Source organism: Gymnoscopelus braueri (assembly GCF_963280865.1).
Source record: "Gymnoscopelus braueri genome assembly, chromosome: 16".
Lineage (NCBI taxonomy): Eukaryota > Metazoa > Chordata > Actinopteri > Myctophiformes > Myctophidae > Gymnoscopelus > Gymnoscopelus braueri.
Window position 1 is genome coordinate 13043254 of NC_137616.1, and position 22532 is coordinate 13065785.

General features: G+C 43.0%; 1 protein-coding gene across 4 annotated transcripts in view; it reads right to left on the minus strand.

The window, feature by feature from the left end:
* The window catches only part of epha7 (eph receptor A7), a 112983-nt gene that overhangs the window by 8814 nt on the left and 81637 nt on the right, over positions 1 to 22532 (minus strand). For 2 of the 4 annotated variants that reach the window (XM_080454175.1, XM_080454173.1), the window contains exons 6-13: positions 18242 to 18366; positions 14238 to 14406; positions 12813 to 12921; positions 9097 to 9152; positions 5491 to 5604; positions 3376 to 3561; positions 2288 to 2349; positions 907 to 1116 (exon numbers count right to left, since the gene is read on the minus strand). In XM_080454175.1, coding sequence (XP_080310301.1) covers positions 907 to 1116; positions 2288 to 2349; positions 3376 to 3561; positions 5491 to 5604; positions 9097 to 9152; positions 12813 to 12921; positions 14238 to 14406; positions 18242 to 18366 — 1031 coding nt within the window. Of the gene's footprint in view, positions 1 to 906; positions 1117 to 2287; positions 2350 to 3375; positions 3562 to 5490; positions 5617 to 9096; positions 9153 to 12812; positions 12922 to 14237; positions 14407 to 18241; positions 18367 to 22532 lie in introns of all 4 variants that reach the window. The other 2 variants (XM_080454174.1, XM_080454172.1) reach the window with 1 other exon arrangement.

The following is a 22532-nucleotide window of genomic DNA, read 5'->3' on the forward strand; positions in this document are numbered from 1 at the left end:
TACATTTAATTTTTTACTTAAGTAAAAGGATCAATACTGCAATGCAGAAATACTCTATTACAAGTAAAAGTCTGCAATTCAAAATGTACTTGAGTAAAAGTACAAAAGTATTGGTATCAAAATGTAGTTAAGGTACCAAAAGTAGAAAGTACTCATTATGCAGAATGTCCCATTTCACAAAGTTTTCAAATGTATAAAATGCATTCAAATCTTTTGAAAATAGCAGATCTACAAGATCACAATACGTCGCGATAGCTTGTAGATAATTACAAAACCACTTCAGCCCTATATACATTTCGGCCATTTGAAAATAGCCGAAATGTATATAGGGCTGAAGTGGTTTTGTAATTATAATCAAAATCTACAAAGTAACTAGTAACTAGAGTTTTCAAATAATTGTAGTGGAGTAAAAGTACAATGTTTGCCTCTGAGATGTAGTGGAGTAGTACTACAAATTGGATATACTCCAGTAAAGTAAAAATAAATAAAGTACAGTACTTTAGTACATGTACTCAGTGACTTTACACCACTGCTAGAATGCTTGTAGAGCGGCAATTTGTGAACAAAATGGTGTGCAAAAAGTTTTCGAAAATGTCAGATGTTTTTTATTTTTATTTATTTCTTTATGTTCTCCTATAATGACAGGCCCAAAAAACAGATACGCCAGGTTGAAAGTGCTAAAGAAACCCCTAAAGAAAACCCTAAGCAGAGATACTGCTTGCGGTTGCATTTGTGTGGTGGATGTGATGGGTTCCAAGTAGAATTTCTCTGCTCCAATTTTCATGCACTGCACTGTGGGTAATAATAATAACGTGTGTGTTCCAAAAAAAAGGTGTGTGGGTAGCAGAAAAAAGACAAAAAAAAACCAATGGGATGGGAGAGATGCCGGGGCGTTAATTGACTCACAGTGGTCGTGTAGACGGCCTCGGGGTCGTCGTCGATCACTCTCGACAGGCCGAAGTCCGACACTTTACATACGAGGTTGCTGTTGACGAGGACGTTGCGCGCGGCCAGATCTCTGTGGACGTAGCCCATGTCGGACAGATATCTCATTCCGGCCGCGATGCCCCGCAGCATGCCGACGAGCTGGATGACGGTGAACTGACCGTCGTGTTTCTGCACGATGGACGAGAGAGGACAGGAGAGAGGAGAAGGAGAGGTTGTTTGTGAGGCGATGGAAATAAGTCCTGCGACTTTGTTGTGTTTTATCCTTGGGATGCCTTTTAACACGTTCAATCCCGGAACGCATCTGGGTCAATTTAGATTTTGGCTATAATCGTTAATTTATACTTTTGACTATTCAAAAATAGCAGATCTACAAGCTCATAGCGTGGCACCGAGTGCCGCGCTATGAGCTTGTAGATCTGCTATTTTTGAAAAATCGTGAAAATTTGTGCAAATCCATGAATATATATATTTTTAAAGGGAACATTTTTAACTCAAATCTTTGCTTCTGGGGGTCCCTGGAACAAAATATTTTCAGATGGGGGTCCGTGGCCAAATACATATAATTTTGGGGGTCCTTGACATAAAAAAGTCAATGATATAGCAACATACGTTTTTTCAGAAAACTGTTAGGATTTAGAAGACATTTGTAGATGCGTTCCCAGATTGATTGGGTTAACTTCTTGAACCCTATTCTGGGAGGAGCAATCGCAGAAAACAGCAAATTAGATTGGTTTAGATTTTGGTGCAGAGGGAAACAAAAAGTGGAAGTACAGAGCTGATGCCGGTCAACTAAGTATTAAGTTACTAAGTATAGAGGGTTTACGTGGTTTTAACCAACATATAATTTGTAATTCAATCAAAGTAAGGGGAGAGGAGAGGAGAGGAGAGGAAGGTCGGCCATTTCCACTGACCAAGAGGGATAAATGTAGGTCAGGCAGCACTGCAGCATTGCTGGCACTGGATTAATAATAATATTCACAAGATAAGTTGCAAGTCCAAACTTCCAGCTGTCCATAAGACTTTCAAGATTCTTTCACATTGGTCTTCGTCCCCATACGAATAATGGCCGTAAAACACAAAAAAAAATTTCTTTCATAATAGGGTTCATATTCTTTTAAGACCACGGTTTAACCACGTAAGCCCTATTTTATGACACGTGAAAATAGCAGATCTGCAAGCTCACAAAGCTTCCGGATGCAAAGTATTGTGAGATTGTAGATCGACTGTTTTTGCTGTTTTTGAACACTTTTCGAAAATGTTTTTGAAAAACTGTTAAATCTTTTTAAACATTTGGAAAGTTTTTAAATTTGTATTATTATTATTATTTGGTCATACTCACCCTTAGGAAAGCATCTAGTGAACCGTTCTCCATGTATTCAATCACGATCATCACAGGCTTCCCTGAAAACAAAAACAATTAAACGTCTGTTAATTGACACGTACAGTAAATTGCTGTTTGCTTGTGAAGTCGCGGGCAAACCAGAAACTGACTCTAGTAAAACTGCTGCCATCTCAGTCTAGTTATTTTTAGCCGTACGTTTCTCTGGCTTATAATTAAAAATTACCATCTGTTCCTTATATTACAGTGTCGAAATGGGAAAGTGCAGAACACGGGGGTGTTACTAATTTCATCAGATACAATGTCACTGTTCTGGCGATGGTACTTTTACCTCAAAACATAACAAATAAATAAACTGTATTACAATGTACAAGCTAGAATAAAAATGCATAATTGCATTTATATGTGATGGGAAACCGTATTTAATTAGCTACAATTTGCCAGAAGGAACAGCACGTATTGCTCTCTTTTTTAATTAGGAACTAAAAGTACATGACATATTTTGTTGTATTTGATCATGAAGTTATAAAATGGATAATACCACCATAACAAGGCCAAAACTGTATCATTTCATGCATATGGATCCTGCCTAATAAGCCAAATATGCCTTAATGCATTCTAATTGCCCTCTATAACTAAAATGTAACATTAAAAACACCTTAAATATTGTATTTATTTTAGAAATAGTTCATCTTTTACTCAAGCGGGACAACGCCCGTCACAAGTTGATGATGTAATTTGTAATGGTCCAACCCTATGGAATATTATTAGCATGTCCTAATAAAAAAACAACTTAATGCTTCCTAAGGTTAATATGAACATCAAAACAATATTTTAAATATGTTTTATTAGCCTAATGCATTCCATACATCCCATAGGGCTGGACCACACATGGACAAATCAATGACATCATCAACCTGCGACGGGTGATGTCCCCCTTCAGTAAAAGTCAGAGAACTATTTCTAAAATAAATAAGACATTTAAAGTGTTTTTAATTTGACATTTTAGTTAAAGAGGGCAATTATAATGCATTAAAACATATTTGGCTTATTAGCCAGAGATCCTTTTTAAAGTGTTTCATCATTACCTCTGGTCACAACGCCCTCCAGATGGACGACATTGGGATGGTCAAACTGGCCCATGATGCTGGCTTCGCAGAGGAAGTCCCGCCTCTGTTTCTCGGTGTAGCCCACTTTCAGAGTCTTGATGGCGACCGACACGTCCCGCTTCCCCGGGAGCTTCAGCCGGCCGCTGCACACCTCCCCGAACTCTCCTGTGGAAGAAAAGAACGAGGGATGAAACCAGCCATGACTGAGAGAGTGCAGAGCTGAGAGTATACAGGGAAGGTGGGGGGGATCAAGCACTTCCAGTGGTGGAAAAGGCACTAAATTAGTTTTACTTGCCATGTATTAATACTCTGTTACGAGTTAAAGTCCGGAATTAAAAGGTATTGGTATCAAAATGCACTTAAAGTACCATAAGTAGAAAGTACTCATTATGCAGTCCCATTTCACACGTTTCCAAATGTATACAAATATTTTGAAAATATTTTCAAATGGCCGAAATGTATGTACAGTAGGGGCTGAAGTGGTTAATGCGTGTTTTGTAATTACAATCAAAATCTACAAAGTAACTAGTAACTAAAGTTTTCAAATAATTGTAGTGGAGTAAAAGTACAATATTTGCCATTGAGATGTAGTGGAGTAGAAGTAAAATGATTGAGCATTGGAAGTACTCCACAAAGTAAAAAAAATCCTCAAAATTAGTGCAGTACTGTACTTGAGTAAATGTACTTTCCACCACTGAGAGCTGAGAGTTCGAGGGGAAGTGGGGAGAATCAAGCACTTCACAATGACAAATGTATCGGTATGTACAGCGTACGTTGAGGACGAAAGCAGCTGTGCTGCGCGCGGGGATACAAATCATAGTACATCTTGTTATACTCTGGGGGTGGGGGGGGGGGGGATGCGTAAACCAAGAGACCTATAATAAGATGTGCTGGAGATGCATAAGATACTGTCATTGACCACTTCAACACAAAAAACCCATGTGGCAGCAATTTCTCAGCGGCCGCGTGTGTCTTCGTTTGCAGCTGCCTGCAGCGAGAGACACACACACACAGACCCCGCAAACTTCCCCCATGCATGCATGCATCCCCTCCTCCTCCCCCCACACACACACATGCACGGTAATTGCAATGAACGTATTACCACCTCTTCCCCCAATCGTACTATTAACCACTTTCAACCTGGCGTCTACATTTTTTGGACTAGGACATTTATTAAAAAAAATGCAAAAAGTGCCCAATCAACTAGCTCACAAGTAAGATTGTGTGTTTACTGAAGAGCTGGAGAGACAGGGAGATTCCCTGTTTACTGAACAAATCACGTACTGCACCTTTAACCCATTAAGATGCATCTGTGTCATTTTAGATTTCTTTGGCTATTAAAAAATAGCAGATCTGTGCCGCGCTACAAGCTTTTGAAAAATCCTGAAAATGTGTGCAAATCTTTGAATATGTATATTTTTAACATTTGTAGCTCAAATCTTTGCTTCCCTTTGGGTCCCTGGAACTAAATGTTTTGAGATGGGGTCCGCGGCCAAATACATATCATTTTGAGGGTCCTTGACATGAAAACGTTTGTGAACCACTGAAATAGAAACATAGTTTTTTTTTCAAAAAAAACTCTTAGGATTTAGAACAGGGGTCTTCAACGTTTTCAGGCCAAGGACCCCCTAGCTGAGAGAGAGATGAAGCAGGGACCCTCTCTATATTGTATAAAATTGTGCTGCAGATTAAAATATATATTTTTTAACTTGGTCTGCTCTTTTTTTCCCTCTACACCAAACCTCTTTGCCAAAAATAGCTGATCTACAAGCTCACAACGCCTCGCAGCAGAGCTTGTAGATCTGCTATTTTTGGCTAAAGTTCTCCTCAGAAATGGGATGCTAGTGGTTAATGTAAAAAAAATCCTATCACACAAAGATTTGGCGGCCCCCCCTGTAGTAACTCTGAGGACCCCCTAGGGGTCCCGGACCCCGTGTTGAAGACCCTGATTTAGAATACATTTTATAGAATCTGCCTCAGGTCTTAATGGTTATCATATCCAATATGTAACACCATATCCTCCCCTCCTCCAGGTGTAAATACTGTGTCTGTCAATGTGATGTATGAAAGAGAGAGAAACGCATTGATGCTCACCTGCGCCGATCACCCGCTCGATCTTAATGCAGGACGCGTCCAGCTCCTTGGCGAACTGATGGACAGCCCTGTTCGGATCCTCGTAGGTCTCGGGGTCGATGTATGTTTTGGTGCCTGGAAATTTGACTGTAGAAAGGTAAGAGGATTACTGTTACGATTAAATATGCATAATACACAGCCGCTTGACAGGCAAGCGATTATACCCGAAGACCCTGTGATTCGGGGAAGGGGGGAATCGACAAAACTAGGGCGGGCGTGATGGAAGAGAGGCCGTGTCAAAAGGGTCTCGCAACAAAGGGAAAGAATTCATCACAAAAGAGACACTGAGATTTTTTTTGCGCCGCACGGCACGCACGCACGCCGTGGCATTTTCTCTGAGCTCGTCAAAAGCAGAAGCGCGGCAGAGAGAGAGCTCCCCCGCTGGCTCCTGCCGGATGTCAATCAAGACAACATCCGTCACTTTGGCAAAGTTCAGCGGGAGGTCTAGCATGCCAGTCAGGTTGAGTTGTCTTTTTATTTTTTCGTTCAAAAGTTTTATCGCGTCGTATCATTACAAAGACACACACAAATAAATAATAAAATCCAGAGGTTGTGCTCCCCCTGAGACAAATTGTAATTTCATGGTATAAAAATAAAGATGCCAGATAAAGGGGGATGTCTCATGAATATGCATGTTTTTGCAACGTAAAGATATGATCGTTATGTGCAAAAACATACCTGGAGATAAAACGATTCTCATTCATTCTGTCTCACACATGACAATAGAAGACAATGGGGGGGGGGGGGGGGGGGGGGGTACTTAGGGGAGGTTACAGGAAGGCCAGGAAGTGGATAATGCGGTCCTGGCAGTACATTTAACAATACATAAAATGAACAGTAAATCACAGTTTTATGCATGCTATAGTACATTAACAGAGCACCCTTCAAAGGCCTCTAACACTGATTATACAACGGAACCTCTCGACTTTAGACATGTAATGAGATTTGCACGCGGCCATAATCAGGGTTCGATTGGTAAAAAAACAAACAAATCATAACCACTTGAGCCCTATTAGATATATGCAGTACATATACTTAAATGGGTGATCTACAAGCTCACAACGCGTGGTTAACATAAATATTTAATACATTGTTAAAATGTGATGTTATCTAACATAAATATCAAACACGTCACACATGTCTACATTTCCTGAAACAGAAATGCATTCATTTATTTCGGTCGGACCAGCAAGGATAAGACAGAACCCCACCCAGTGGTGGAAAGTAACTAAGTACATGTACTCAAGTACTGTACTAAAATGTTGAGGTATTTGTACTTTACTGGAGTATTTCCCAATTTTCAGTACTTTTACTTCTACTCCACTACATCTCAGAGGCAAATATTATACTTTTACTCCACTACAATTATTTGAAAACTTTAGTTACTAGTTACTTTGTAGATTTGGATTATTATTACAAAACATACATCACCCACTTCAGCCCTATATAGATTTCGGCCATTTGAAAATAGCAGATCTACAAGCTCACAATGCGTCACGATGCGACGCATTGTGAGCTTGTAGATCTGCTATTTTCAAAAGATTCTGCATAATGAGTACTTTTACCTTTGGTACATTTTGATGCCAATACTTTTGTACTTTTACTCAAGTGCATTTTGAATTCCAGACTTTTATTATTTAAAATATACATTTTTATGATGTATTTTTAAGTAAAAGTACTTTTTCCACCACTGGTTCAGGCGAGGGCATTGCCATTGCCGGGGGCCGATCCGCAACAACCGCATAGAAATACAAACAAACGCATTGTTCACCGGTATAGGGGGGGAGGGATCGCAAATCCCCCTCCCACTCCTCTCTGCCATATAATTGCTTCGTCCATCCAAGGTGTCAGTGGATCTGATAGGGAGATGCCTTATCACGACTTCCTTCGCGCGGCGCAGACAAATTGCGGGCCTTATACACGACGCATTCGCATCGCTATCTCGCTTTCTGTCGCCCTGGCAGCCTCTCGTCATTTGATATCGTGCGGAGCGAGCAAGTCCACCTCCATTAAGTACCGACAACACAAGCCCCTTGTTTGTGTGTGCCCCCCCCCCCCCCCCCCTCCCAACACCGGCCATTTATTTTTCCTTTTTAGCAGGTGGGGCCCCCTTAGCCCTTCAAGACCGGGAACGCATCTGTGTGTCATTTTCGGTTTCTTTGGGCTATTCAAAAATAGCAGATCTACAAGCGTGGCACAGAGTGCTGCGCTACGAGCTTGTAGATCTGCTATTTTTTTTTAAGAAAATCGTGAAAATGTGTGCAAATCTCTCTCTCTATGTATATATATATAGTATATACACACATTTTTAACTCACATCTTTGCTTCTGGTGGTCCCTGGAACAAAATGTTTTGAAATGGAGGGAGTCCGCGGACAATTTTGGGGGTCCATGACATGAAAAAAGTTAAGAACCACTGATATTATAGCAACATAAGTATTAAAAAAAAAAAACTGTCAGGATTTAGGAGACATTTGTAGAATACCCAGAAGCAACATTTTTAGTTAAGAATGTTCGCTTTAAAATAAATATATTTGCAAAAATGTAAAAGAAAAAGGAAAAATAAAATAGCAGATCTACAAGCTCATAGCACGGCACTAGCGCTATGAGCTTGTATATCTGCTATTTTCGAATAGCCCAACGAAATCCAAAGCGACACAGACGCGTTTCCCGGTTTCAACGGGCTAGCATACACAGTGCCGCGGTGGTAGCCGCCGCCGCGTATCTGTCAGATACTTAGCAAACGGAGGGATCGGGTGCTGCTCGCCGGCGCTGCCTCAGCTTTAGCAGGCACGCTTTCCGTGACACCCCTCCTGACCCTCTAGTTTCCAAATCAGCAGGTTTGCCTACAGCACAGATCATTACGGGGCTAGCACTCGGGAAAGCTTGTCTGCGGCTGCATCTCCAGGGGCATCATTAGGGTTGGTGTATTGGTGGTGCGACGTGGAGGGGGAAAAAAAACAAGAGAGGGGGAAGGAGAAAAAAAAGAAAAACATTCCACCCGCTCCTATAGGCTATGTACGGAGCGGAGCGCCCAGAAGGAGGGGAGAAGCTCGCTAGAGTGAACTATACCAACAACTACCGAGGAGGCCCCCCCCACTGTGTCGTTCTCTGTTCAAGTGGGGGCAGGTGTCAGGGCGACTTTTTTGGTTTTACGTGTTTAACAAGCAACGACTCGCGGTGGCGGGTCTTTCTTTCCACGCGGCAGATGTGCACGTCGTTCATTCGTTTGTAGTTTTTTTTGGAAATGTGTACATTCTCAGCTCAACAGATTTGTCTGATCCAATCACCAGCAGATGTTAGGGCTGATTGCTCCCAGCTTTGACTCGAATCAACGCCATCACACTGAACCGGGGATGAAACTTGCAATGCCAGTTGGGTGGATTTATTTTGGGCATTTGAGATGTTTCTGTGTGTGTGTGTGTGTGTGTGTGTGTGTGTGTGTGCGCGCGAGCAATATAATTTATGTGCACACGTGCGTTTGCATGCACGTGACTGTGCTTGTCTTGGGTTTGGAAATGCGCATAGATATACTACAATATGCACGTTGCAAAGCAAGTCTACTCACATTGAAAGTAGAGCTCCTCGTCTCCCTCCTGATCTGCCTTGCTGTACCCACAGTGCCTGCACAGGACGAGAGAGAGAGAGAGAGAGAGATAGGACAGAGAAAGAGAGGGAGGAGAGAGAGAGAGAGAGGTAGAAAGAGAGAGAGGGAGAGAAAGAGTCGTAGAATCAACTGATTGTTGTCGAGGAAATAAACTGTTTTACAAGAATCTTAATGCTGGCATCTTAATCACTTAAGCCCTACTTCATCGTACAAAGATGTTGCGTTACGAAAATAGCTGATTTGCATGCTCACAACGTGTCACATTGCGACACATTGTGAGCTTGTAGATCTCCTAGTTTCAAAATAAAATAAAAATATATTTTTTTAGATGTTTGCCAATAACGACATGCCCCCCCAAAAAAGGGACGCCAGGTTGAAAGTAGTTAAGTGTCTTAAGATAACCAGAGGGCAACGTGCTAACAACCCCTCCCCCCCCCGCCCCCCCCCCCCCCCCCCCCCCCCCGACCCGCCTCATTTCCTCAAAACAGCCCGAGAAACAGGGGAAAAAGAGAAGGAAAAAAAAAATAGCTTGGCTCCACTCCCCGCTTGCTCCGGTACCTCTGTGGATCGCAGAGCCGCGGTCTCCTCGGGAGATATACGGTCTCACACACACCGAATAAAACATGCACTCTAAAGGGCTGTTCAACATGTCTTGTAATATTAATTGGCAATATTAGCGCGTTGAAGGCTCCCTCAAGCAGGCAAAAATCGAGCGCGCACAAGGCCGGGTCTTTGAGCGCTATAACCGAGAAGGAGGGGGGGGGGGAGCTGCAATAAGCTGCAAAGTGACGAGCGGCTGGAGCTAGTAGATGGATGTGCTGGACATGGGAATTACGTGTGCGCGGTGTGTGTCAGCAGCTGAGTGTGTGTGTGTGTGTGTGTGTGTGTGTGTGTGTGTGTGTGTGTGTGTGCTTGTATGTGTTTTGTAATGGTCTCGGGGGAGCCATGCTGCTGGAGCGCCCAGTGGAAACTGTGCTCTGATGAAGTGATCTCATGCTCAGCCCCAAGTCTGTGGGGATGAAAACACCTGTGAGCTGTGCTGCAGTATAATATGAGAGATGTGTGAGGGGCTGTAATGACTACTGAGAGATACTGTACTGACTGATGCTCTGGGATGGACGCGTGAGACCATATTTCACGCTTTGCCTCAAGCCTGAGGAGTTTACACAGAGGTTAAGGGCCTGATGTACTTAGTTGCGCGCCGTGTGTTTGCGCGCCGAAAATAGCCGATACGCACACGCACACGCACAGGCACACGCACACGCACACGCACACGCACACACACAGTGGTGGAAAAAGTACTATGTTTCTTTACGTAAGTAAAAGTATCAATACTGCAATGTAGAAATACTCTGTCACAAGTAAAAAAGTCCGGTGATCAACATTTACTTTAGTAAAAGTACAAAAGTATTGGTATAAAAATATGCCAAAAGTAAAAGTACTCATTATGCAGAATGTCCCGTTTCATATGTATGAAATGTAATACAATCTTTTGTAAATTGCAGAGCTTGTAGATCGGCTATTTACAAAAAGCCGAAGTTTAAATAGGGCTGAAGTGGTTAATGAATGTTTTGTTGCGAACGCAGCGGAAGGAGGCGCGCCGAAGGCGCGCCTCCGCGCAAGTGGAGCATACTATGAAACCGTGCTCGGCTTGTGTGTGTCTCTGGGTCTCTGTGTGCACTGCCTGTGTGCACTGCCTGTGTGCAGCTCCTCTGAGATAAGTAAATGTCCAATTTAGACGTACCATACATCAAATGAAAGGTCTTTGAAAACTGAACACACATGTCAAGGTTGCGTTTAAGCCCGCCCCTTCCCCCGGAAGCCACGCCCCGGAGAAGGATCCTAAAAACTCCCCATTCAAACCCCATGTTAAATGAAAAGTGCCCGAATCGCTCCCAAACTTTTTCTACCCCCCCTAAGTGGGGGTCTACGAACAAATACTTCGGGCTCGGATTTTGGCTCCGCCCCCCGGAAGTGGGTGAAACAGGCACTTCAAACACTATGTTGAATTGTTCAAAAACATTCAAAGTTTTTTTTTAGTGAATTTGTATTTTTCTAAGATGCTCCTTTTAACGCAGATTTTTTTGGTATTTTTATTTTTAATTTTTATTGGTTACTTTTTCTTAAATATTTTTTTTCATTCTTTTTTTTCGTTTTTTGCGTTCGCTTACCGCGTTCGCGCGTCTTACTTGTAATAATAGTCAAAATCTACAAAGTAACTATTAACTAAAGTTTTCAAATAATTGCAGTGGAGTAAAAAGTATTGAAAATAGGAAATACTCAGTAAGGTAAAAGTACCTCAACATTGACTCAAGTACAGTACTAGTAAATGTACTCGCACACGCACGCACACGCACACACACACAGTTCAAAACGCGTCGTTGTGAGCTTGTAGATCGGCCATTTCTGGTGTGCGTCGACACGGGTGCTCGACCAAGTGTAAATCGGGCTTTACTCTCTCGCTGCACTCTCACACACACACGGATAGATGCATGTGTACATGTACACTGTGTGTGTGTGTACTGTACACACTCCCTCACACAACATGCATATAGATATGCATGCGCACAGACATGAAAATGCACGTGCAAAGATGTACACACACACACACATCCACGTGCACACTCGTACCGTACGTTATTGCTCGATAATTTATCGATTCACTCGATTGGTATTAGAAACGAGAAATATGCATTGCATCGTGATTTTGAATATTGGAGAGTGTAGAAAATAGGCACGTGCATTTGAAGGTCAACTGACACACACACACACACACACACACACACACACACACACACACACACACACACACACACACACACACACACACACACACACACACACACACACACACACACACACAGACATAATAGGCTCTATGCACAGCAGCCATATTGTGAAGACATTCACAGGTGTTACCAATGATACTAATGAAGGCTCTGTTCCATTCTGGTCAAACAGAGTCAGGGTGCTGATGTTGTATGTTGGCTCACTGGAAACACTCTGTTACCCCAGTGGGTCTAAAATGGTTCCTTAAGGGGTTTCCAAATGGCCCCTTACGGGTGTAACTCTGAGAGTGTACAAATGGAACCAAATGGACCCGTAAGGGTCCATTTGGTTCTATTTGTACACTCTCAGATCCATTTGTACACTCTCAGATCCATTTGTACACTCTCAGAGTTATGGGGGTCGTGGAAATTGAAAAATCGGAGAACCACTGTGCCACACTAAATGGAACAGAGCCTTCATTAGTATCATTGGTAACACCTGTGAAGGAAGTGATAATATGGCTGCTGTGCATAGAGCCTATCATGAGAATCATAGCATAGCCGTGATTTTCTCTTCACACGCATGGCATGAGGACTATGAAACACAACAGCAACATCACAAAAGCTTCGACCACGCCACGGGGATGATGGGTGCACACATGGCGTGGGCACGTGGAGAGGCATGCCTCAGGATGACAACGGGTGCACACACGCATGCCACATGACGATGGGGTGCACGGCACACGCATGGCACACACACACATGTGTGGGGGGGTGTGGTGGATCAGCGGACGCCTCCGTGCCATTACGGAGGGGCCCCTGACTGAGTGACAAAGAAAAGAAAAGGGCTAATTGACAGGCTAAGAGACTCACAGTAGCGGAGAGTCAATGGGGCCCGCGAGAGCGTACCTTCTCCCAATGATGAAGCCAAACACCATGAACACCAGGATGATGGTCCCCGCGACGGCCACCACCGCGATGATGATCACCGGGTTCTGCTCGCTGGACACGATGGCGGCTAAACGAGGAGGGGGGGGGAACAAGACACAGACGCACACACAGACACAGACGCACACACACACACACACACACACACACACACACACAGACACACACACAGCATGAGCATCAGTACATCAAAGCCCCCATCTGCAGGAAATAATCGAGCCCAATGAGGGGTGGTTGAGGCTGATAACCTCCTTCCCTTATTCTTTTTGCTAGCCTTCGTGCAAGGGACCGACATAGAGAGGAAGAGGGAGAGAGAGAGAGAGCGAGCGGGGGGAGGGGGTGTGTGGAGAAGGGGCCGCGGTTTCTATTTTTGAGGCCGTCCTCGTACACATGGCTCTACTGTTTCAGAAAGTGGGCTTAATAGTCCCAGACGGAGAGGACGGCAGTGCCCTTCATCTCAAACAAAAGACACATTCAGGTTGGGACCGTTTCCCATCCACAGGGCCTCTCACACGGCGGTGGTGTGGTGTGGAGGACCGTTTGCACGTTTGACAAACTTGCCCGATGGCGCCGAGAGTGTGGGGGCTGCAATTTGGGTGGGGTGGGGGGTGGGGGGGTCATGCATTTTAACCACTTAAGCCCTTGTATACTTCGTCGTACTTCGAATAGCGGAAAACAGACGATCTATAGCCGCGTGTGTGTGCTTCTGAGCTATTTCTGCTATTGTTGAAAATTGTTTATGACAATTTAGATTTTTTTTTTGTGAGCATGTAGATCAGCTATTTCCACCAGTCGTTATACGAGGAAGTATGTAGCGCCTCCAGTAGCGTTTCCTTTTACCAATGCCATGTGATGGCTGAATATCCACCTATAGCAGTGGTTTTCAACCCTTTTCATATCAAGGGTCCATTATTTATTCGGCATTTGAGCCACGGACCACCATTTGATGAGATTTAGCCTTTCTCTGTATTTTTGTGTTGATATTTGAACTGTTTGGTTGCTACTATATATGTCTATGAATTGAATACCAAGGACCCCAATGGAAACAAGACCGCAAGGACTTTTTTGGATGGACCTTTTAGACAAAGTATTATAAATGTAATTGTGATGTTTACATTTTTTTTTTTGTCAGAATGCGCCGTAGGCAACGGACAGTTCCCCCCCCCGCCTCCCCCCCCCCCAGGGCAAATGCACGACCTGTGCGCGCGCGGTTATTGGGCGGATTGTGGCCGTTTTTGGGCAACACGTTGATCAAAATAACAATTATTTAATTAAGTAATACAGATGTTTAACAATAATGTAACTTTCGAGAGCGTAAAATGACACCAAATGGACCCGTAAGGGTCCATTTGGTTTCATTTGAATGTTTTTTTGTGTGTCCTATACCTGTGGCCTCCTCTTTGGTGGTGATCTCCAGTCGGGGGCCGTACGTGCCGTAGCCCGCCGACGTGAAGGCCCGGATCTGGAACACGTAGGCCGTGCTGGGCTTCAGGTTGTTCACGGTGGCCGACGTGGACTTGGACTTCACCGTGGAATAGATGCGGTCCTTCTGGTCCTGCACAGGAGGGGAGGGGGGGTTCAGATAATGAGTTTCACTGCAATATTAGATACTATACAGCAGGGTTTTTTCAGGCCAAGGACCCCTTGGCTTATTATATTGTATTTAAAAAAAAAATTCATAGATTTCATAGGTAGCTTCATAGACTTGTTTGCCAGCACTGTCATCAGTGTATGTTGGAGTCATGCTAATGTGGATTTCCAGACATTTAACCACTTTAACCGTCAATACTAAATAAACTTGACCTTTCACTCTGTACTTGGTCTGCTCTTTTCTTCCCCTACACCAAACTTGCCGAAAATAGCAGATCTACAAGCGCAGATCTACAAGTGCACAACGCCTCGCAGTGCGAGGAGTTGTTTGCTTGTAGATCTGCTATTTTTGGCTAAAGTTCTCCTCAGAACAGGGATGCTTGGTTGAAGTGGTTAATGTAAAAATCACACAAAGATTTGGCGCCTGTAGTAACTCTGAGGACCCCCTAGGGGTCCCGGCCACCAATTGATTCTTCCATGGGGGGAGATGTCCTCACCACAGAATGCAGTTCATCATTACAGTACATGCCTGCTTATAATACTGTGGTTTTCATTTGAATCCCTTATTTTAAAAAATCTCCACATCTCCAGTATGTTTACAGCTTCCCTTGGTGAAGCTATAAGCCAAGCCTTTATTTTTTACAATTTTCATTTTCATTTCATTTCATAGAGCTCTTTCTAACACCGGGGCAAACGTGGAATAAATATCTTCCTGATGACATCACTGGGAGGACTACAGATTCAAACTGTTAACTCGCACCAAATGACATCACTGACAAATGAGTTAGTGAAAGATGTTTCCTAACTTATACTGTTCTGTATATACGAGGGATACTGTATATGTGAGAATGTTGACAGATTCAAGCTAAAGAGTTTCTTTGTGGGAGAAATTCTCCTTTAACCACATGAACCTCAGCGTCCCTATTCTGGGGCATATCATAACAGGCAAAAATAGCCGAATATTCGTCAAGAATAGACAATCTACAAGTTCACAGGGTGTTACTTTGAGTGACGTGCTTTGAGCTTGTGGATTGGCTATTTTCGCCAAAGAGATTTGGTGTAGAGGGAAAAAAAGAAGGGCACCAAGGGCACCAAATTGGTCTAGAAGTTGGGTGGGCGGTCCCCTAGGTTAGAAAGGCACATCGCGAACGGTGTAAACAGAGGGGAGACACGGAACCGAGCGCAGCAGAAATCAAACGGACGTCGCCCCGACTATGAGCGCCAAGTATCAAAATCACCTTTTAGGTGAAAACGTTTTCACCTAAAAAGGTGAAATGGATATCACCTAAAATGGTAGCATGCAGCCACCTTAACCCATTAACACATTCCATGCCAGAGTTTAATCTCATAATGTACTCACCAGTGCCAGCGTTTTATTGTTGTTTTTTAGTTTTTTTCATGTCGCCACAGACCTCGCTAAATAAGTTAAAAGTGCGCGTTCATTTGGTTCTAAACACACAGCGGATCCGTGAGAAACAACCAGCGAAAACAGTTTCCAAATCCGTGCCGCCATCTTGAAGCTACAGCCGATACACGGTAAACAGTGATCAGCGAGGAGAAAAACAACAACCAGAGAAAATCGAGTTTTAAACAGGATCCCAGACAGGAAGCGGATACGATCGAAAAAACCGGAACCCGAATAATTCCGTTTCCGACCGAAAACCGGAAACGGAAATGGATCAAAAAAATTCGGAAAGTGCACCTGGGGCACTTAACATGGGAATCGGCGGTTCGCGTAGATCTACGCGACTGGCACGCTGCGGCTTTAAATAGGTTCGCGTAGATCTACGCGACTGGCATGCAATGTGTTAAGACCTGTAGCCGATTCTACAAATGTCTTCTAAATCCCAACATTATTACGAAAAAACATATGTTTCTATAACAGTGTTTCTCAAACTTTTTCATGTCAAGGACCCCCAAAATGATATGTATTTGGCCGCCGACCCCATCCGAAAATAAAGTGGTTAAGACACCGTCATCTTGTGTGGAAAACCCTCAGGCATAGAGTTGGGGCTTATGCTGACATTTTGGGAAACTCTCATATAATGACGAAACAAAAGCTTACGCTGTCATTTCTCGGCTTTAGAATTTGAGTGCTACGAGCTTGTATATCTGCTATTTTTTAATAGCCAAAGTGTAAGATAATGCTTTTTTAACGAGTAGCAGGGAGGAAAAGCTAGTGTTGCTGTTTTCAGGCGGTGCAACTGTCATTCTGCGTGCGTGCGTATAATATGAATGCTTCGTGTGCGCACGTGCTGCGTGCGAACGTGAGCATGCATGTGCGGCGGCGGCCATGAAGGACTAGTACAGGCTGATTAAAATCTTATGAGGATCTCATTCATTATTGCAATTATGAGACAAAGACGGCCCCTCGACTGAATCTGTGTTTTCAGCTCACAGCTGCGTGCAGACATAGAATCTGTGCAGTTCCACTCACACATTCTATCTGTAATATGCACACAGAGTGCAAGACGGACAGCAGGCGCAAACACGCAACGTTAAAGCCATGATTTATACTCAGTTGCGTGCCAGTGTCGCGCACCGAAAGTAGCCGATCCTCAAGCTCGGGCTATTTTTGGCGTTCGACCCCGCGATGCGCAACCAAGTATAAAATCACGCACTTAAGCCAAAGCGTTGAAGATGAAAGAAACACACGCACACACAGAGACATGCACATATTTATGCGGTCATGCTACAAAATGTCTTCTAAATCAAATAAAACAGTTTTTTGAAAAAACTTATATTACTGTGTCAGTGGTTCTCAAACTTTTTCATGTCAAGGACCCCCAAAATGATATGCATTTGGCCGCCGACCCCCATCTCAAAATATTTTGTTCCAGGGACCCCCAGAAGCAAAGATTTGAGTAAAAAAAAATCGCTTAAAAAGTATATATAGATATTCAAAGATTTGCAAAAATGTTCACGATTTCTCAAAAAACAGCAGATCTACAAGCTCATAGTGCGGCACTTGGTGCCGCGCTATGAGCTTGTACATCTGCTATTTTTGAATAGCCAAAGTGTAAAATAATGCTTTTTAGCTCAAATCTAAAAATAACAGATGCTTCTCCCGGTCTTAAAGGGTTAAGTTACATAACTCTCAAATAGATTGGAAACATTTATCAAATGTTAAGTACAAATGTGAATATTCTATTTGATGTTGAGATTCAGCCTCTGCTTTATATTTCTCCCTGCTCAGCACATTAGATTAAAGACAACTACTTAAGAGCAGGGATATACAGTATAAAATATATATATACTGTGTGGGGGGGTGTGTGTGTGTGTGTGTGTGTGTGTGTGTGTGTGTGTGGGTGTAGGGGGGGTATGTGTATATATGAATAAAAATGTGCTTACATGTCATTATAAGCAAACGTTTTCAGAATGTAAGTGTGAGAAAAATTCCACAACATATTTTTTTCAATGGAAATTTAAGAAAAATCTATTTCAAAATGGCCAATCTACAACCTCAGAGGAACCCTTAGGGAAAGCAGAACTTACTGGTGATAAGGACACAACCTTCTGTGACACTGACAGGAATAGGAAGAACAGTTACAAGCAACTGTCGCTCGACCCTCACATGCACATATCCCCACATAGCGCTACGCGTGCAACCTGCATGTAAACCTCTCGAGCATATCTTAACCTGATATGACTCGCAAATATGCATCAGTGCATGCACACGTACAAACACACACACATGTATAGTACATGCACACAAACACCTCCACACTCACACTCGCACACTCACACACACTGTCCCACAATGGCTTCTTGCTAACACGGTATGTCTCAAAAACGCTCACCTTTTCGTAGTACTTGATCTCGTACTCGGTGATGACGCCGTTGGGCTGCTGGGGCATCTGCCAGGAGAGCTGGATGCTCCGCTGTTGGACCCGCTCCTTGATCACCTCGCTGACCTGGGACGGAGCTGTAAAACACACAGAGACACGTCGATAAGAACCCCGGGGGCGAGGGAGGTGAGCGAATATCCATGCATGCACACACACACACACGCATTCACGCAGGCTCAGCTGCAGTGATTCTCAGCCTTTTTAAGTTCAAGGACCCCCAGTTTGATATGCATTAGGCCACGGAAAAAATCTTTTATTTATGTATTAATTAATTATATCTGGGTGTATACTATGAAATCGGTTCTGGGCATGTCATTATAGGCAACACAAAAAAAAGAAGAAAAAAAGTTGGACATTTCCAAAAGCAAAATAGCAAGAAAATTGCCAATCAACAAGCTCAAAAAAGGTCACATTGGGCGTGTAGATCTCCTATATTCAATATTCATCATACAACAAAGTATATAATGTAGGGCTTTCTTTTACAATTGGCTGCTTGTCTAAATTGTAACCTGAAGGTCACAATTTGCAGAGGGATAAAAGACTGCCTGTTTAATTTAAAAAACAATTAAAGAAATACGCTTTTAAACAGGATAATATTGTATTGCTGTAGACTGTGGACCATTTCGGTTAGAGCTGTAAAGCCAATAAATTCTGTTGCGGTTGGCTGATAAGCAAAATCGGGAACACAAACGCGTATCTTCCCTCAAAAGGAAGTCATTTCATTTTATTCAAACGTGAGTGTTTTGCATTTTGCTAGACGGGATGGTAGCCACACTTATGATTTTTTGACTGCTGAGCACACACTCGACAACATTATCCCAAGCGTCCTCATTACTTGCTATTGTCGATATCAATGGTGGATTCACCCTTATGCTTTCATTCGAAAGAACTTTATTCGAGACCCCTTGCTACAGGAAATCAAAGCCACACGCTCACGAACGACAAGTGGTTCGCACGTGGTAAATGAACACTCTGGTGCAGCTGCCAGACAGGCCTAATTAAAATATTGAAGTATTCCGAGTGCAGGATTGACTAATTAAACCATCGCAGTGTGTTTACATAAAGTACTTGGGGCTGTTTAGAGCACAAAATATATCGTTATAGTAAGCACAAATTTTTTTTTAGTTAGGCGTCATCTCCCTGGAGTGTATCGTAGTTAGATAAATGGTTTATCAGAAACTTTGCTTAACCCATTAAGACCAGGAACGCATCTTGTGTCATTTTAAGATTCATTTGGCTATTTGAAAATAGCAGATATACAAGCTCATAGCTATGAGCTTGTAGATCTGCTATTAAAGCGAACATTTGTAACTCAAATCTTTGCTTCTGGAGGTCTCTGGAACTACATATTTTACAAATGTTCGCTTTAAAAAATATATATATTCAAAGATTTGCACAGGTTTTCACGATTTTTCGATGCTTGTATATCTGCTATTTTTGAATAGCCAAAGACATCTAAAGAACCAGAGATGCGTTCCCGGTCTAAATGGGTTAAAAATAAAAATAAAAGTAATTCCACTTCATGGGGCCGTTAAGAAAATATGCAAAAGATAAAGAACTTTAGACGGAGGATAAAACATAACGATGGCATCATGGCAATGACGACAGTGATGATGATGGTGATAATTAAATTGTAGTCGTTACTGCTAGTAATAATAATAATAATAATAGCAGCAGTTGCAGTAAAAGCTGCAGCAGTGGCTGAGTATGCTTGGTTGTGCATGGACGATCTACAAGCTCACAACGTGTGAGAGACACTAGCGTGCAACTACGTATAAATCAGGCATAAAACACCAATTTTCACCTCACGCTTCATGAAATCTTTGAGAAAAGTGGTAGAAATGATGATGACGACGACGACGGCTATTATTAGCAGCAACAACATGTTGTAGCAATAGCAGCAAAGGAGTAGCATTGGTAGAGGCTGTACTAGTAGCTTTCACACTAGTAGAGTGGCAGTGGCAAACACAGTGATAGTAATAGCTGTAGCAACTACTGTAGTAACCCATCTTTATTACATGACAGATTGAAGATTCAAGATGGTGTGACTTATATGTATGAGCAACAACATGTTGGTGTGGCATGATCTGCAGACTGTGCAAACAATTACAATAAAACAAGATAATAAGAGAAGATAATAATAATAATAATACAAATAATAATGATAATGATAATAATGCATTAACTAATACTAATACTACTTCTACTACTACTACTAATAATAATAATAATAATAATAATAGTGGAAGGCAGTGCAGCCCGAGGCACTGATATAACTAAACAACAATAAACAACAATAATAATAAGGCACTGTGTACATTGTTTAACAAACTCACACATGTCTGTTGAAACACTTGAAAACAGGCTTGGAAAACCAGCGAAAATGAGCTGTGTGTGCAAAACCCAACGGATAATTACCGCGCATATGAAGCACTGCCATGCCCGTTATACTGTAGGTACATTTCTCTCCCTGCTAAACAGCCTCTCAGAATATGCCTGTGTCACCGGGGGAAGAGTTAAAGTGGCTGCTTGTTCCACCACAAAGCATTGTCGGAATTAATCAAACCCAATTGTCATTTATAATCTACGCCTCACAGTTTTTTTTTTTGCACTGACGGGGGGGGGGGGGACCAGCACACGCCATCTTCCACTGTCTGCGCTCTAATTGAAATTTTGATCAGGAGGTGTAAACATTTAAGGAGCGGCCGTGTGAATATTCAAGAGAGAGAGAGAGAGAGAGAGAGAGAGAGAGAGAGAGAGAGAGAGAGACAGACAGAGAGACAGAGAGACAGACAGACAGAGACAGACAGAGAGACAGACAGAGACAGAGAGACAGACAGAGAGTTCCAGGGGGTTCCCAGATGAATGACTGATCGTTAAAAACGACTTACCGACCCATGATGAGTCGGTAATTCCGAGAGAGTATTACACAAACGGGACCAAATGGACCTTTATACTGTCCTTGGGAGAAAAAAATATTTCGAAAACGTCTCATCTATACTGACACGCCCCCAAAATAGGGGACGCCATTTTTTTTCAAAATGTTGCGGCATGCACACAGAGAGAGAGCTGCTGAAGTGCTGACGTGTCCTGTGGCGTGTTCAGTGACCCATGGGAATGGACCTGGGTAGCCCCCCTAACACGGCCTGACCCCGGATTGTCTTAAAATGACCCGCCGCTAATGACTCCTGCTGGATTAAAACCCCTCATTAGGCCTCATCGGCATTCTCTGACAGTAATGCCCACGACAGCGGACACTGCCGATAGGGCCTTGTCAAAAAAAAAAAGAGAGAGAGAGAGGGAGAGAGGGGGAAAAAAAGACGACAACACTGTTATGACATGTCCTTTATAATCCACCCAAAACACACGAACAATGTATCCTTTTCACGATGCAGCCGAGGCACTCAAAGGGATGATTAAGTTCTCATACCCCGAGTCACAACAAACGGTTAGTGAAGCTTAGACCCGCGACCGAAAGCGCGGCCGCAGTCTCTTCTTGGCCTCATCCAGAGGGAAAAGCCTGGTTGGTTGAGAACTGGTCATTCCCTTTTCCATGATCTTTTTTTTACTGTGGTTGGGTGTTTTAATGAGTGAGTTGTGTCTTGACTTGCCAGTTGTGTACGCCGGTCGTACAGCTGAGAAGTTGTTACCCAGGTCAATACAAGTGCAACACAGTCACACACTTAAGGCAGCTACTTGCTTTTGAGTTAATGATTTGATACAACCTAAATTTCACTTTTTTTTCTCTTAACTGGGATATCGTGAAGATCGTCTTAGTAGCTCTTAGAAGTCTGTATTGCACATTACACATTCCAATCCTCTTAAAAGTAACATTTCTCATACTTGTAAAGTTGTACATTTAAAGTTGGCATGCTACAGACCCATTTTCTCAATGTATTTTTCTTGTTTTTTTCTCTATAATTTTTATCCCACGATTTTGTAACCCCTATTTTTCACCCAGTGCCAATGCCTAAGCGTGTAATCCTGGGCACTACTCTCCCTCTGCCAGCCTGGGGAGAGCCACAAACTAAGCCCCGAGTTAGCAGACCGCTACTTATCACCCGACAGGGGGGGGGGGGGGGGGGGGCGTAGCGCGTGGAAGGAACACGTTATTCCAACCAGTTCCTTTCCCCTCCATCAGGCGCCCCGGCTGACATGGGGGAGGCGGTATAGTGACCAGGATTACTGCATGTTTTTGTGAGGGTATGAACTACCCTAGGAAACACGGGAGAACATGCAAACT